The 16,920-nt window shown below is 55.9% G+C and overlaps 1 protein-coding gene across 1 annotated transcript in view; it reads left to right on the top strand.

Moving 5' to 3' along the window:
* The window catches only part of LOC144947051 (nucleotide-binding oligomerization domain-containing protein 2-like), a 35,185-nt gene that overhangs the window by 1,032 nt on the left and 17,233 nt on the right, over nucleotides 1-16,920 (top strand). The window contains exons 2-6 of the mRNA XM_078876197.1: nucleotides 654-894; nucleotides 1,475-1,916; nucleotides 2,230-2,341; nucleotides 5,309-7,172; nucleotides 7,541-7,624. Of these exons, the coding sequence (XP_078732323.1) occupies nucleotides 725-894; nucleotides 1,475-1,916; nucleotides 2,230-2,341; nucleotides 5,309-7,172; nucleotides 7,541-7,624 (2,672 nt within the window). The 5' untranslated portion in view covers nucleotides 654-724. The remainder of the gene's footprint in view (nucleotides 1-653; nucleotides 895-1,474; nucleotides 1,917-2,229; nucleotides 2,342-5,308; nucleotides 7,173-7,540; nucleotides 7,625-16,920) is intronic.

Here is a 16,920-nt window from a genome sequence, read left to right as displayed (position 1 = left end):
GAGAGACACCGCAAACTCCAAATATACAGCAGGCGTCAGGGTCGGGATCGGACCCACGACCTCCTGTATACCAGGCGAGGTAGTTAACGTCTCGCCGCTGCCACGCCCCGGGGATGGGTGATAACGCGTGGTAGTTCACATATAATTCACGGTCCCTCACTTCTAATGATGGAGGAATTCAGGTGGAACTGCCAAACTCGGCGACACGAATTTGCTCAACTGTGTGGGTGTATGCGTGTCTCTATCTCCGCGTGTGTATCCATGTCCGTGTGTCTCTACGTGTCTCCGTGTTTGTGTTGCTGCGTGTCTCCGGGTTTGTCCCAACTGGGCACCCGCGACCGAGGGAGTTGAGAGGGCCTTGGGTGGGGGCCAAGGCCCTCTCAACTGTCTGCAGCCGTCAGCCCAATGATGAGGGGAGAGGGGGGAATGGTGGGAGGTGGGCGGAGGGTGCTTTAGGTTCTTTCCCGATTCCTAAAATACCGGGCTTCTGGGTATGCCATTGTACACCAATAACTTAGCACTGCTATAGTCTATAGCTCCATCTAAGGTAGAGATTATCGTTTTGTTTTAGCTATTTATTACGATTTTAATTCGAGCTGATTTTTTTGTTTGATGCGCTGCTATTTTTGTTCCCTGCCTCTCTTTAAATCCAGGGGTGCTCCCGCCCCCACCTTGATCCGCTTGGGGCCCTGATCTATTTGCTCGATTTGCCCGGTGGCCGGTGATGGCGGAGGGAGGAGCGGCGCAGGACCGGCCGAAGGCCTCATCCCTGCTCCTCCACCGCAGGGAGCGGCTCGTCCTGGCCATGGGCCCGCAGGTGGAGGGCCTCCTGGACGTCCTGTTCGCTCGCGACATCGTCTCCCTGGAGGAGAGAGAGAGCATCGTGTGCGGCAGGTAACCCTTATGCCCTACGGAATGTAAGATGCACTCTGGGGGGAGCTGTAGACCAAGGGGACAAGGGCACAGGGACACGCGGTGGTGATGGAGCGTTGATGTAAAGTCATGTGGAGGTGGATTATGAGCGTCACAGCGACGGCGTGGGGAGGCCTTCATCCAGCAGTGGCTAGACCGTTCCGTTGATGGCCGTGGTGACAATGATTACTTTAGCTTGTGTAGGTCTATGGCTTGCGGTTCGAATTTTAGTAGGCCGCCCTGGTTAATACTGTCGTACAGGTGTATTTAACATAAAATTTGTTCCCTCTGCTTCACAGTAAAAAAAATCCTGTGGCTTCATTCAGAGAAGAGTAGTCGGCCATTGTGCGCCAACATCTTGGTCCAAATAAAAAAAAACTCGCAATTTACTTAATTGGGGAACACGGTAATCGTCGCCCCCGACTGCGAAAAACTTTTCGGGACCCTCTTGGAAACAAAAGATCCTCGAGGCTCCATGAGGCTTAACAATGATAGCGGTGGAGGCCGCACCATAGGCCGCACCGCAGGCCGCCTTCGTGAACGTTCCATCGCGTTCTCCCAGGACGCCGTACGACGCGGCGCGCCAGCTGCTCTGCATCGTCGGCAGCAAGGGCGAGGACGCCGCCGCGGAGCTGGTGGGAGCACTCGCGAGGGCGGCGCTCATCCAGGTGCCTCCAGGGTTCGAGCTCCGCACGGACCAAGCCGACGCCGACGCCACCACCAGCACCGGCTTTGCCACCGCCGACGACGCCACCGCCGCCGACGCCACCGCCGCCGACGCCACCGCCGCCGACGCCACCGCCGACGATGCCAACGCCGCGACGCTTGTCGCGGTGCCGTCGCCCCCCGACGGCGCCCTGGCTGCGATGCGGCTCCACCACCTGGCGCTGGTGGACAAGCTGGACGATGTGGACGTGCTGGCAGAGCAGCTGGTGCTGGACGGCGTCTTGAGTCACGAGGACCGGGACCGAGTGACGCTTCCGCAGCAGACGCGCCAGCAAAACGTGATTAGCGGCTTTAAAGCGCGCCGGCAGGCCGCGTCCAAACCTGATTCTCCAAATGTTTGCACGTTAATAATCCGAAAATCGGGAGCACGTACCTCGTGGCAACGTTTATAATAATTTACTTGTTTATCCAGGAAAGCCACACTGAGTCGCAGGACTCTCTTTCAGGAGGGTCCTGTTACATTTTACCGCACCTCTTATTCGCGCCGCACCGCCCAATTAGCACAGTTGGCTAGGTACGGTGAGATCGTACGGTCCTTCGAGTTGACCCGTCGATGCGTGAATAGTGGCGCTGTGGTCTCTGTTCCCGCAGGTGAGGAAGCTGCTCAATCTGATTCACACGAAAGGGGAAGCCGCGGCGGCCGCGTTTCTCCGCTGCGTCGACGTGAAAGCGGTGGCCGAGAAGGACTACTTCCCTTCGCCCGGTGGGAAAACGACGCTCGATCGTCGTGCAATCTATTCGCCCAATCGCAGCATGGGGTGGTGAGGGCGGGGGTAACTTACCCTGGCACCTGTATCTTTGTAGTTTTCGGTGTCTCCCTGCCTGTGGCCACGTGGATTTTTCTCCGCTTCCTCCGTTTTTTCCCTCCACATTTATAATCAATATGATGTGTTTAGAGTATTTAGCTATTTTAGATGTCAACGTGATAAGCCACTTATGTTAGGCTATCATTTGTGGTCCAGGTCTCTTCTGAAAAAGAGCTATAAAGCTCAGCGGGCTTTACCTGGTAAAATAAAAAAATCGTTTTAGCCGTTAGAGATTCCACACCAACGACGCCTGCCATTTCGGCTCGTCACGAGCTGCAGACCGGCAGCCGATCGTGGCCATCGCAGATTTACGACACCGTTCAGGTGAAAGTAAAAAGGAACGACAAGTTGCTGCGGGAAATCTTTTTTTAATTGCTGCCATTTTACGAGGGACGTCTCGGCGAGGCGGTAAAGTTGCGGCGAGCGGCTGCTGTAAAGGAGTAATTGTGCGAAGCGGCATGGCTGTAAGAAGCGAACTGTTTGTTGTTTGTCTTGGGGACATGGCCCGTCAGTTTGCGCGTTCAACGCTTGTTGCAGAGGTCCACGGTTCGATTTTCGGCATGCTAACTTGGTTAATCTTTCTTTCTTATTGTAATGAGAGAGCACACCGTCGGGTGACGGAGGGCTGCATAGGCGCTGCTGCATCGGTCGTAGCCAATCAGGGCTAAGGCTTCCATCTGGGCCATAGTTCATGGCCGGAGCTCACAGGTACATGCGGGAACCATCGAGAAGGTTCTGAGGGGGGTGTGGTTAGAGGCGGGGCTTTGCTCCGCCGGGAGGGATATAAGGAGAGGCAAGGGGAGGACTCGGGGTTCGGTTTGGAAGCCTGGGTCTGGACTGCATCTCCGCCTTCTCATCAAGCTACCGACCACGTGGCAGCCTCGGGGGCCGAAGCTCTCCCGACTCCCGGCACGCCGTCAACCAGCGGTGTGCGGGGGAGGCGAGAGCAAGGGAAGCTGCGTGGGGATGAAGGAGCAGTGAGCGCGTGCATGCGGCGAGGGAGAGGGAGCGCGGAGCCGAGCAGTCATAACTAATAAAGAAAGGACGCAAGTCTCAACTTGTCGTGGAAGTCGTTTATTACATTATGACATTTAAAAAAGCAGCTGACGAAATACAGTGATACCTCGGTTCACGAACGCTTCTGTTCACGAACAACTCGGTTCACGAACAAAAAAGTTCATAAAAATATGCTCCGGTTCACGAACTCCACTTCGGTTCACGAACAGGAGCCGCGGCCATATTAATGCTATTTCCAGGCTGTCACATGGTCGTGACTTCCTGTAGGAAGATCGTGGAGAGAAGAAGAGACACAGAAAGAAGTACTGTGAGTACTGTGAAGACACTTTCAGTGACTTTTTGCTTTTTGGTGTGCTTTTTAGCACATACAGTACTATACTGTACTACTGTACTGTACTACTGTACTGTACAATACTGTACTTACTGTATTGTACAGTTCACCCGTTTGAGTGCTTACTGAAGTCATCTCAAGCAAGGTTAGTGTTCTCTCTTTATACATTACTATACTGTACAGTACTAATGTGTATTGTAATTTGTTTCATATTTGTGTGCTTCAAAAACCAAAAAAAAGGTCAGAACGGATTAACCGGATTTACATTGAACCCTATGGGAAAATGTGCCTTGGTTCACGACCAATTCGGTTCGCGACCAGAGTCAGTTCACAAATTAAGTTCGTGAACCGAGGTATCACTGTAATATAATCGTGTGTAGAGGAGTCTGGCAATTCGTCCGATGGCATCAGGAGCCACTTGATGTGCGGTGTCCATACCTCCTGGGTAACCGAATACTGGCCAGGGTATGTATGTATATTGAACTTCTTTCGCACAGTGCGAAAGAAGTTCAACATACATACATGCACCGTACGTAGCCAACCATGGTAATCGGAAGTGTGGAGGAAGGACAACAAACTGAACACAAAAAAAACTATTCTAAAGAAATAAGACTTAAATCTTGATTCAAAAGTGCATAGCTCCAATGCTTTCCTCATCAGAAAGAATAGCATTCCAGATTGCCACAGAAGCGCATTTGAAAGTGGGTTGCAATGCAGTGACCGTCTTTGTAAGACGGCTAGCCAAAAGCCGCTGCTGCGAGGATGACTGGAGTTCGTGTGATGGTTATTTGTTCCTTCACGAGGTCATGAAAGGTGCTGTGGTTCATTTGTGGCAAGCAGTTTGTGTGTAATGGGTGGTCGGTTATACGATGAGATCTCCCTTCATCACATTGGCAATCGGGATGCCCTTCCTTTCTCTTTCCATTTATGATGGAATTGGTAGCCCCTTCCATGTGTTGTTCGGTTGTGGTTAACGCCCGCTGCGGCTGTTTTTCATTTATGTTGGAATCCACCGCTTGCACCTTTGGGATCACGGGATCAAGTATTGGCCGGAAACTTTCCAAACAGAGCCGTTCCATGTAAGCTTCTAGCCGAGGAGTTATCTTGTCCAGGAAGTTATTGGGTCATAGGCCTTTGTCTTTCTGGCTTAAGAAGTTCAAGGTTCTAAACTTCGCCAGGCGTTACATGATCTAGGAGTCACGAGGTTATGACCTAGAGCTTCCCCTTCCGTTTTCTCGGGACTTTGTCGGCAGTGTGTTGCGTTGGTGACTAATTCTGCCAGCCATTTGCGTCCAACAGGTTCCTGCGATGTATTACACTTTGCACTCTTATCGTGTTTTTTTTATTTTTTGTTGTTGTAGCGTTCTGACCTGCCCCTATTGGACATGAAAAATAGCGGATTCCTCCAGTATAAGTTCTGATTCTGATGAATTGCATGAACGACTCTGCATTATAAAAAGCATGTTTACCATTCGGTAAACTACGTGGTCACGCATAAACGTGTTGCGGCGCGCAGTGGAGGCGTACAAGACCAAGCTGCGTCGGCACCACGAGGACGGCTCGCAGTCGCTGCAGATGTACAGCCACCTTGGCCACCTCGCCCTCGACGACATCTACACCGAGACGCAGCTGCACGCGCTACCCACCGCGGCCGACGAGGAGCCCCTCGTGCTCACGCTGGACACGCTGCTGCCGCCGCCCCCGGCCGTGGCCGGCAACGGCGCCGACGCCGGCCGCCGCCCCGGGCCGCCCGGCAAGGACGTGGTCATTCTGTCGGGCGGCGCGGGCAGCGGCAAGAGCGTGCTGGTGCAGAAGCTGCGGCGGGAGTGGTCGAAGGGCGCGGCGTACGCCGAGTTCGAGTTCCTCTTCTCGTTCTCCTGCAGCCACCTGAACCACGTGAAGAAGGAGATCTGCCTGAGGGACCTGCTCTTCAACAACTGCTGCTGCCCGGACGCGTGCCCCGACAAGGTGTTTGAGTACGTGCTGAGACACCCGGAGAGGACACTGCTCGTGTTCGACGCCATGGACGAGTTCCGGCGAGACATGGCTGGCGGCGACGACGACGTGGCAGTGTGCGCGTCGCCGGAGGGCGCCGCCTTCGCTTTCACGCTCGTCGCCAACGTCTTGCGGGGGAACCTGCTCAAGGGCGCGAAGAAGATCGTGACGTCGCGAACCAACTCGGACGTGAAGGTCATGCTGGAGACGCACGTCGGGCGGAACGTCGTCGCCTCGGGCTTCTCCAAGGATGCCGTCATGGCGTACCTGTCCAAGCGGCGCGAGGGCGCCGCCAGCCGGACCACGGAGCAGCTGCTCAAGTCCGACCCGAATATCTACAGCCTCTGCCAAATCCCGCTCTACTGCTGGATCGTGTCGCAGTGCCACGGTCTGCTCCGGCAGCCGCAGCCGCCGCAACACCAGGCGGCGCCGGCGGGGGCCCCGGACTCGTCGCTGACGATCACCGAGATTTACCTGAGCATGCTCGAGGTGTGCTTGTGTCACAGCCGGCCGCAGCGGGACCACGAGGCCGTCTTCGGCGCCTCCCTGCCGCTGCTGCTCAAGCTGGGCAGCCTCGCCCAGAAGGCGCTGCTGGAGTCGGAGACCTCGTTCTCGTCGTCGCGCCTGAAGGAGCACGGCCTCACGGAGGAGGACTTCGCGTACGGCTTCCTCATCAAGTCGCAGAGCTACCGCGGCTTCGGCACGGAGGACGTGTTCGTGTTCATGCACGTCACCTTCCAGGCTTTCTTCGCCGCGCTCCTCCTGGTGCTGAGCGCCGACCGCGGCGTGCGCGACATGCTCGGGCACTTCCCCAACTTCTCGCGAGCGACTCCGTGGCGGAGGCTGGCGCCGGCGTGCGTGGTCGGGTGGCAGCGGCGGAACCAGTGCCGCAAGCTCACCGACTCGGAGAAGAGCAACCTGCAGTTGGTGTCGCAGTTCCTCAGCGGCCTCCTGTCCGAGCGGCAATCCGCGGCGCTGTCGAAGATGGTGGACCGCGGCGGCGGCGCCCTCCGGCGGAAGCGCGGGGCGCTGCGCGCGCACCTGTGCCGGTGCCTGCGCGTTCACCTGGAGGATCTTGCGGCGAGTGTCCGACTGACGCGCCGCGACATGGTCAGCTACCGCGGCCACCTGACGTGCGACTTCCTGTGGGTGGTGTGCTGCGCCCACGAGTTCGGCGACGAGGCGGTGGCGCGGCGGCTGGCGCGTGACATGCCAAGCTACATGAAGCTGAACTACGCGTCAGTGGGGCCGGCGCACTGCACGCACCTGGCCTTCGTGCTGCGGCACGCCAGGTCGGCCGTGTCGGCCATGCTCGACAACAACCACATCGAGGACCTGGGCTTGCACCAACTGCTGCCGTGCCTGCACAAGCTGGACCAGCTGCGGTGGGCACGCGGTGTACACGCTCGCGGGAAATATTGTGATTTTTTTATCCCCCTCCAAATTCTCTAAATTGCTTTTTTGTGTTTCATTTGTTATCCTACCCCCAAAATTCTGATTAGCATGGTTGTCTACATACCGTTCGACATGCATGCAAATGGTTTTCTGACTTATTTAGAATATTAGGTCAGTGTGTGCTGGCATTTTGGTCCAAATTTGAACAAATTACTCAAAACCTCATTGGGAAACATAGCAATCGTTGCCCCACCCCCTACTCCCCACTGCGAAGACGTTTCCTTGGCTTTCCTGGGTAATGAAGTTCCATGCTCACCACCGCCCGCCTCTTTCCGTACCTTCTTGATTTGTATTCCAGAGTAAGCAGTAACCGGATAACGGACGACGGCATCCGCATGCTGGTGCCAGAGTTGATAAAGCACAACACCTTGAAGAACCTTGTGTAAGTGGCCCTCCACTACATGGCCCGCCGTGCAAACGAGGGGGACTTCAGCTGCCGTGTTTCGCTGTGTTAAACAACAACAAAAACGTGCAGCCCTGTGATTGTTTGCTCACGCCACTGCTGGGGGAAAGGGACGACTGCCAGTGTTGGTCACGATTCGGACACAACGATACAACGGCGGTGTTTTTAAACTTGCCTCGGCACACGCCGATTCTCTCTTGCTTTACTTCTCTGCATTAGCTTATCTCACTGTCTTAGTATTTCCTCCGCTTGGCCTGCGATTTGCGAAGCCTCGAGTACTGTGTCATTGAAAGGGGCTTTATAAATGCAGCTTATTACTATTGTTATTACTTGACCTATGAATCCATTCTGGGTATATGTCTTGGAAGAAGTGGGAGGAATCACAATTTACCTCACCACACGCAAACTGGCGATCAACTGTGGTTGTTGAGGCTGCTGCCCCCCGATTCCATTCTGTTGAGGCTGCTGCCCCCGATTCCTCTCCCCCTTCCTCCTCCTCTTCTTCTCTCCTCGCTGCTGCCGTTTCCCTCCTGCGAGACATAACTCTTGGCTGGCCCTTGGCCACCTCGGGTCATTCACACCCACTCTCCCCATGCATTCCCTCAAACATTAGTAGGAGACTCCCTGCACACCACATCCCACACTCGTATACGCGCAGCCACTCACACGCGACGTCTCTGCTCTCACAACCCCGCTCAGCGATGCACACCCAGAGCGGAGGCCAGAGGTGACAGGACGAATCGCGCACTCGCGGAGTCCTTCGGGTGCAGCGTTTCTTCCCCCGGGATACCGCGCACCCAGCCACACACGTTACGGCGAGCGCACACACCCCACCACGTACTTTCCTCACACTCGTAGAAACCACACGAGGCTGTTATCGATCATTAATGATTTATTCCCGGCGTGTCTGCGAGCTACTATTACCCGAATCAGTCTGAGTCAGCAGGGCAGGGCTAACCTATCTCCCGATGGTCTCAACCCGATCTACCTCGTCTACTCGGAATTAAACTCCCTAGGACCCTACGCTAAATGCCAACTCTCTCTTGCCTACTCACGGTTCGGCTCGGATGTGCGGGAAGCCGTGGGGAGGCGAGGCTGCACGGAGTTCTCCTGGTGGCGGGGCCTGGCTGCGCTGAGATTCGTCTCACGGATGATCCAGTGGCCGGCAAGGTGGCTACTCCGATCTCTCACTTCAGAAGAACACGACTGACTTTTTCTATACCTTCTCTCGCCTTTTATTGTTTTCTACATCAAAGAGAATTTGGCGCCGATCCGCAGATAGCTCGGATTTTCCGCCACGGACCATTGCTCTCACAGACGTCCGCATTTTGCCTTCTACATTAAAGGGATGACCCCGGAGCTGCGGCATTGGTGCACAAGCACATTGGTCCGACCAATCAGAGGGCCGGCCCTGTTTTCCCGCCGTTCGTGGCTCTGCCCCCCTACCTTCCTGCTGACCCGGGTGTGTCGTGTGTGTTTTCTACCCACGGTGGCTGGGCAGCCCCATCGTGACCATGTAATTACCACCCAAGTCACGGCGCCGCGGTGCGAGTTAGCCTCGGGGGAGATCGCCCAATTCCTTGGCCGCAGGAAACCATGAAGATTAGTCCCGTGAGAGGGCTTCCGGGTGAAAACCTGTCGGCCAGGTGACCTCCCCTCGGGGCCCTATGTGGAGGTGTGTGTGTGTTCATGTGGGGGGTGGTGAGGGAAGAGCAGTGTCGGCCCCGTCGCTTGGTGGTGGTGGGGTCATAGGTGGGGTGCCGGCAGAACGGCTTCGCTGCTGCGCATCACATGGTCAACGGCGGCGAGATGTTAACTACCTCACCTGGTATACAGGGAGGTCATATTCTCTCCATGATCGTGTGGATTTTTATCTGGGTCCTCCGGTTTTTCCCTCCACATTTTGTCACATGCGTTCAGAGTATCTGGCTGCTATAAATTTCTGCAAGATGATAAGCCACTTCGTTGAGTTATCATTTGTGGCCAGGTCACTTCTAAAAAAGAGCTATACAGCTCAGTGGGCCTTACCTGGTACAATAAACAATTATTTATAGTCTTAGGTTTTTTCGGTAAAGTCACGTAGATAAAAAATAAAAATTAATAAAAGTAAAATAAAATAAAAACCTCTCCATAATAAAGGCTCAGTCTTTTGTTATGCAGTCTATTCATAGTCTCAAGCCGCACCTTACCATAATAATAAAAAGTGGGCCATTCCTGGCCCCCCCCCTCAACCATTATATATATGGAGTGGTATCTCCTGTAATCTCTCATTTACTTGATACAGCTGTCGGGCTGTGACGGTTCCACCTGAAGACGAAAGCTTGTGTTGCCTCCGAAACGTCGTGATTTTTATTTTATTTTACTTTTATTAATTTTAATTTTTTACCTACGTGACTTTACCGAAAAAAACCTAAGAATATGAATCCTTGCAGTCACGAAAGCTTCAAATCTATAATTATTTATAGTTTTAGTTTAACTCATCAACCTCAGGCCTACACCTCTGCAGCGACAGCAACACGACAACAGGGACATGAAAGCAACTGAAGGGCAATTGTCTCCGGCAACGGATTTACTGTGAGCGGCTAAGGCAACTTTGTATGACTGTGGCATGCGGGAGGTGTGTCTAACCAAGTGATGATCAATTATATGGTCTACAGACCACACAACCAAGTCATGTGGTGTCTAACCATCATCTGATTGGAAGTCAACAACCGATTCATCCACTGGGGCAACTGCGATCAGATTCGTCCAGATTCAGGCAACAGGATTATGGTGCGGTGACTTGCCGGTGATTGTTGCCGGCAACGGTCGCCTTCCTATTGATGCAGCTCTCTCGTGCTTGTGTAGGGCTGTTACGGGAGGGCTGTAAGTGCATACGATCCAATGGGTAACAAACACAGTGGGCGGAGTTACGGGAGTACACGGGGGGGGTGCCCGCAGCGACGTCCGCATCAGGCAGCCTGGGGGGTTGTGATCCTGATGGGGGGTATAAAGGGGGAGGACAAAGAGAGCTCGGGGCTCAGTCTGGGAACGAAGGAGGAAGAGTGAAGATCCTCTAGCTAGAGCCCTGGACTCCCCTCGACGCCGCCCTTGTCAGGGCTGCAGAGGAGCGAGCCAGAGGCGTGGTTCCGTGAACCAGGGTTAGACCCTGGGACTCCGGAGACCGTAGCCCGACTCACCAGTGTCGGGCCAGTTAGCCTCCCCTAGCTCGTTAGAGGAGGACTTGGGGATAGGTGAGATTAGCTAGGGGGTATCCCCAGTTATCCGGGTGAGGGGGCCGCTACCCCCTCTAGTGTTGTCCTGTACCGATAAGCTGAAATAAATATACGTGTGCCTCAACCTGGGTGTCCAGCGTCTTCACCGGTACTTCATCTGGTGTCAGAAGTACTACGGACATGGAAACACGTCAGACAGCTCGAGCCAGAGTACCGGAGGAGGACACTGCTGAAGTCGTTGAGCCCGAGGCGGCTCACCAAGACATGGCGCAGCCGGGGGCCGACGCGTTCCTACCGGGGCATCGGCATGAAGAGGGGCCGCAGCCAGACGCGCTACGGCTGGCTCACGAGAGACTGGCGGAGCTACTGTACGCCGCTGCCGCCACGCTGGAAAACATCACGCGGCTGGGGGCTGGTGGTCCACCACGGGGCGAGGGGAGTCGTCAACCTGAGCGCCTTCCCGCCATTTCTGAAAACTCAAACTTTGAATTTCCCGCCATCGTCACGGCAGCTGCGGAGGGCGTGGCCGGGCTCAACCTTGGGTCCGACACCGCTCTCGCTGGGACAGCTGCGTCATCTCCAGCGGAGGGAGCGTCATCACATCCGCGACAGGCGATTCCATCTGCCATTCGCGCCGACGCACAGCCGAGTCCCGGGGATAGCAGCCTACAGACGTCCAAGGCGAACGCTGCGCTACAACAACGGCTGCCTCCGCTGAAAGAATTTGTTGGTGCAGAGGGCGACTGGGGCGGCTTCCAGCGACGCTTCATCGCCCACCAAGAAATGGCAAGGTGGTCCGACGATGAAGCCCTCTGCGCGCTGCCGGCGCTCCTCGACGCAGACGCGCTCGCCGCCCTCACATCGGCGCCGAAAGAGAAGCGGTCTACTCTGCCGAAGGCACTACAGCTGCTGGCCGGGGTCTATGGACCTTCAGCGGAATGCAGAGAGCGGTTCTACGAGCGCAAGCGGGGTGAGAAGGAGTCGCCCCTGGCATACAGGACGAGCCTCCTAGCGCTGGCTAAGACGGCTTTTCCCCGTATGGACGACGATGGCGTGGACGCGATGGTCACGGAGAAAATACTCCTCCTGGCAGACGACCTGGACATCGCTGTCGTCGCACAGGAGGACGCCGAGATGACCTCTCTTCAGGCGGCGCGCCTCCTTCACGCCAACCTTCTGTCCCTGCGGCGGAAAGCCAGCAGGGCATCGGCAGGGCGTGCGGTGGCTGCAGCCACCCTTCCGACGGAGGAGCTCTTCGCCGTCGACCATCGACGGCAACAGGCGCAAGAAGTACGGTCGGCCCGGGACGGGTCAAGCCGTTTCAACCGCCCGTCGTCTCCACCGGGGCTCCCGCGGTGTTTCAACTGCGGCGTCCGGGGCCACGTCGCCTCGGGGTGCCGCTCTCCTCGACAGCGCGGGACGACGGCTCGACGGGACGCCGGGCCTCCTCCTCCCAAGCTCCAGCAACATGACCCGGCGAGTCGCGGCACCACACATGTTTGGCCAAAGCACCTACCCATTGCACGCTCTCGCACCACAACAAACGGGGGGCCGATGTCGCGTAGCGAGGGGCCAACGCGGATCACTGCGGGGACTCAAATCGAGCCCAAACAGTGGTCCGTGTTGGCCCATCGCGTGGTAGCCGCGTCGTCAGGGTCGTCGGCCGTAGTCGGACACATTGACGGGGTAGAAGTACGCATCTTGGTCGATACGGGGGCATCGGCGACAATCATTTCGGAATTAATTTACAATATTCTGCCCGTACAAAGCCGGCCTTTACTGCCGGTTAACGTCCCATTCTATGCCGCTAACGGGGGCTCTCTCGGCATCATGGGACAGATTCGAGCGCAAATTTCTATTGGGGACATCAAATTGTCGGGGCCGATTTTCGTTTCCTCCTCGCTGGCGGTTCCGTGCCTGCTGGGGACGGATTTCTTAGGTAAAATGCCCATTCGTATTTTGATCGACCAAGGATGCATTGAGCTTCCATCGGGGCGGCGCATGGCGTTCCTGCCATCCCCTGCGGCGGCTCGGTCGGCGTTCGCGACGGTACCGGCGTTCGTCGTTGAAACTGTTCGTGTGCCGCCGGGAGCTCAAATGCTAGTGCCTCTGAAACTTCGTAAGCCCTTCGCTAAGGGCATAGGGGATCAGGGTGTTTTGCTGGGACCGTCTAGGGCCGGGGTTAATGGGCCTCATTTGATTCCGGCCCAGACCGTCGTAAGAGGGGACGGGGACCCTTTCATCGCGGTCCTAAATGTGGGATCGCAGACGGTGGTGGTTCCTCAAGGGACGGTGCTCGCTCACGCGACGCCAATGCCCTGCGAGGAACCTGTCGCGAACCACGTTGGCACTGCTTCCCGGATGCTCCCACATTCGGACAGCGATGAAGGGTGGATCGACGCGCTTTGTGCGGGATCGACGGACCTGACAAATTCAGAGCGCCAACAGCTTAGAACGCTACTGAGGGAATTTTCCGACGTTTTCAGTCGTGATAAATATGATTTGGGTTGCACTCACCTGCTGCGTCACCATATTGACACGGGTGACAGCGCGCCAATTCGCCAAAATCCGTTTCGGTTAAGTCCCGCCGAAAAGGACCATGTCAAATCGGCTGTTGATGACATGTTAGCCGCCGACATCATTTCTCCCTCCACCAGCCCGTGGGGAGCGCCGATCGTCCTGGTTAAAAAGCAGGACGGCTCGTTGCGGTTTTGCGTGGATTTTCGGCGCCTTAATAAAATTTCGGTTGCCGACGCATACCCGCTCCCACGGATGGACGAATCGCTGGACGCTTTGGCGGGAGCGCGATTCTTCTCCACACTAGATTTACTTTCGGGATTCTGGCAGCTTCCTCTGGACGATGATTCTAAGCCTAAAACTGCTTTCCGTACACCGCACGGCCTGTTCCAATTCAACCGGTTGCCGATGGGCTTACACTCAGCGCCGGCAACTTTCCAGCGATTGATGGAATTGGTTTTGGCTGGATTGCAATGGGAATCGTGCCTGATTTATTTGGATGACGTTATTGTCTTTGGTAAAACTTTTGATGAACATCTCCAGAGGTTGCGGGCGGTTTTCCTAAAGATGCGGGCTGCTAATTTGAAATTTAAGCCCCAAAAATGCCATTTGTTACGCGAGTCGGTGCGTTATTTGGGGCACATCGTAGGGCGCTCGGGTATTGCTACCGATCCCGCCAAAACGCAGTGTGTCAGCTCCTGGCCGACTCCCACCTCGGTGGGAGAGGTCAGGAGTTTTATTGGCTTCGCATCATATTACCGACGCTTCGTCGCTAATTTTGCAACAATTGCCAAACCCCTACACGCGTTAACATCTAAAGGGGTTCGGTTCCACTGGGGTCAGGATGAGGAAGCTGCTTTCTGCTCCCTTCGGGACGCGCTGGTGAAGGCTCCTCCCTTGATTTACCCAGATTTTTCGAGGCCGTTTTTGCTCGACACCGACGCGAGCAACACGGGTATTGGAGGCGTGCTTTCCCAGGTGGTTGACGGCGTGGAACGGGTGGTCGCGTACGGCAGTCGGGTGTTGTCTCCAACGGAGCAAAGATATTGTGTCACCCGTAGGGAACTGTTGGCAATTGTCTATTTCATCCAACAGTATCGCCCATATCTGTACGGTCGGCATTTCACCGTCCGCACAGATCATGCGGCACTGCAGTACGCCCTGAAGGTTCAACAGCCATCGGGACAATTGTCCCGATGGCTGGAGGTCCTCCAGGATTTCAGTTTTGAAACCACTTATCGTAAGGGCGTTCGCCACACCAACGCTGACGCTCTGTCACGGATGCCAACCGCCTCCGAATGCGCATGTCTCCTGGGGTCGGGGCGTTGCAAGCCAGTGGGGGACGTGATGGTTCCGGTCCTGGCGGCGGCCGCCGACGATGAAACGGTAGTCCCCATTGATATCGCCGAACAGGGGAGAGATTCCCTGCTTGGATTGCCCGTTGATGAATGGGGGCGCCTCCAGTTGGAGGATGCCTCCCTCCTCGCGTTGCGTCGTCGCGCCGGGGAGAGGGGGCGTGTGACGGGTCATGCCGACGCATGGGAAACCCATGCGGGCTTGCTTATGCATTGGGACGGGAAATCCCAGCGTCACCGGCTGGTGGTCCCTTCTGGCCTACGAGGTAAGGTGGTGTGGGCTGCTCATGAGCGCCTCCTCCACCTAGGTACCCAGAAAACACTCGCCTTGCTTCAGCTGAATTTTTTTTGGCCGGGTATGACAAGGGATGTTGCTGATCTGTTGGCGGCATGCCCTCAGTGTGCGCAGCGCAAACCACCGGCACGGGAGTCGAACCCGCCCTTACAATCCATCCAGGTCTCCAGAATAAATGAACTGGTCGCACTGGATATTCTGGGGCCATTCCCCGCCACCTCCAGGGGAAATAAATATTTGCTTACTGGGGTCGAATATTTTACGCGCTGGCCTATGGCCTGGCCCCTGGCGAATCAGTCGGCAGCAGCCATCGTCGACGCCTTTGTCCAAGGTTATGTCATGGACAAAGGTGCCCCGGAGCGGTTGTTGACCGACCAGGGTAGAAATTTTTCGGGGAAACTCCTAAAACAAGTCTGTGATCTCCTGGGAACGAAAAAAATTCGAACCTCCCCCTATCACCCGCAAACGGACGGGATGGTCGAGCGTCTGCATCGCACCATCACGTCTATGTTGTCGCAGCAAGTTTCGGACTCACAGGCTGATTGGGACTTACAAATTCAAGGGGTTCTAGCGGCATACAGATTGGCTCCCCATGCTGCGACGGGGTTTTCACCTTTCTTTCTTATGTATGGCCGCGAACCCGACCCACCTGTTCGGGCACAGTTGCAGATCCACGTGCCGCTGGGCAAATCTAAATTGGACGATCACGTTAAATTTAACCTTGACAAACTGACTGAGGCGCGGGATGCGGCGAGGCTAAATTCTGACAGGCGTCAGAAGGCGAACGAGCGCCTCAGACTGGCTCGCGCGCACGTGCTGCAGTGGAAGCCGGGGGACAGGGCATGGCTGCACTGTCCCCAGGTACCACTCGCGACCTCCTCTAAACTCGTACGCCCGTGGCGGGGCCCCGTCGAGGTTATTGAGGTTTTGAGGCCTCAGTGCGTTCGAATCCAATGGGGGAGGCGCCGGTGGTTTGTACACCCCTCTAGGCTGAAGCCGTTTGTTGCGGTGCGGGGGCCCACGCCACGCACGCGAGGCCAAGCATGTGGGGGGTCGACCGACTCGGAGGGTCCGTCGCTGCTCTCGCCTGATGTGTTGCCGGCTGTCCCACCCACAGGTGTACCGGGAATGACGGGCTCACGCCCTGGAACCCCCACAGGTGATGCCGACAGTCGCGCGACTTCAATCGCGACCTCACCTCGAATGGGACAGCCGCCACCGGATGGTCCGCCGTCCGGGGTTGCCCCGTGTGACGGGCCTGCGGCAAGGACGCGCGCTAAAATGCGCAGACTCTTATAATATACAGCAGGAAGAAAAAAAAAAAAAAAAAAAAAAAAAAACTTTTCTTATTTATTTTCCTTCACGTGTCATGGTTACTGTATGCTGCGTCGGTGGTGTGCTCCTTGCACACTGAGTGTGTTGTGTTGTGTGGGCGCGGTGTGTGTGTTGTGGGTGCATTGTGTGTCGTGGGTGTGCTGTGTGTGATGGGGGAGTTCCTGGCTAGTTGTACATACGTGCTTACGGATTTCGTATTTATGCGGGGGGGGGGGTGCGTCGGACATTCCCTTCGGGGGTATGGTTGTTGTTCTTGTTGTTGTTCTGCTATTTGCATTTTGTTGAAAAAATGAGGCACACACGGGGTCGAGGGGTAATTGTTCCTTTATTTGGAATTGTTGCAGCCGGGACGGCTGCGAGCTGTAATGGGGGGGGTGATGTAGGGCTGTTACGGGAGGGCTGTAAGTGCATACGATCCAATGGGTAACAAACACAGTGGGCGGAGTTACGGGAGTACACGGGGGGGGTGCCCGCAGCGACGTCCGCATCAGGCAGCCTGGGGGGTTGTGATCCTGATGGGGGGTATAAAGGGGGAGGACAAAGAGAGCTCGGGGCTCA

Source organism: Lampetra fluviatilis, chromosome 43 (genome assembly GCF_964198595.1).
Source record: "Lampetra fluviatilis chromosome 43, kcLamFluv1.1, whole genome shotgun sequence".
Classification (NCBI taxonomy): Eukaryota; Metazoa; Chordata; class Hyperoartia; order Petromyzontiformes; family Petromyzontidae; genus Lampetra; species Lampetra fluviatilis.
The sequence above is the reverse complement of the archived record's forward strand: the minus strand, read 5'-3'. Positions and strand labels throughout refer to the sequence as shown.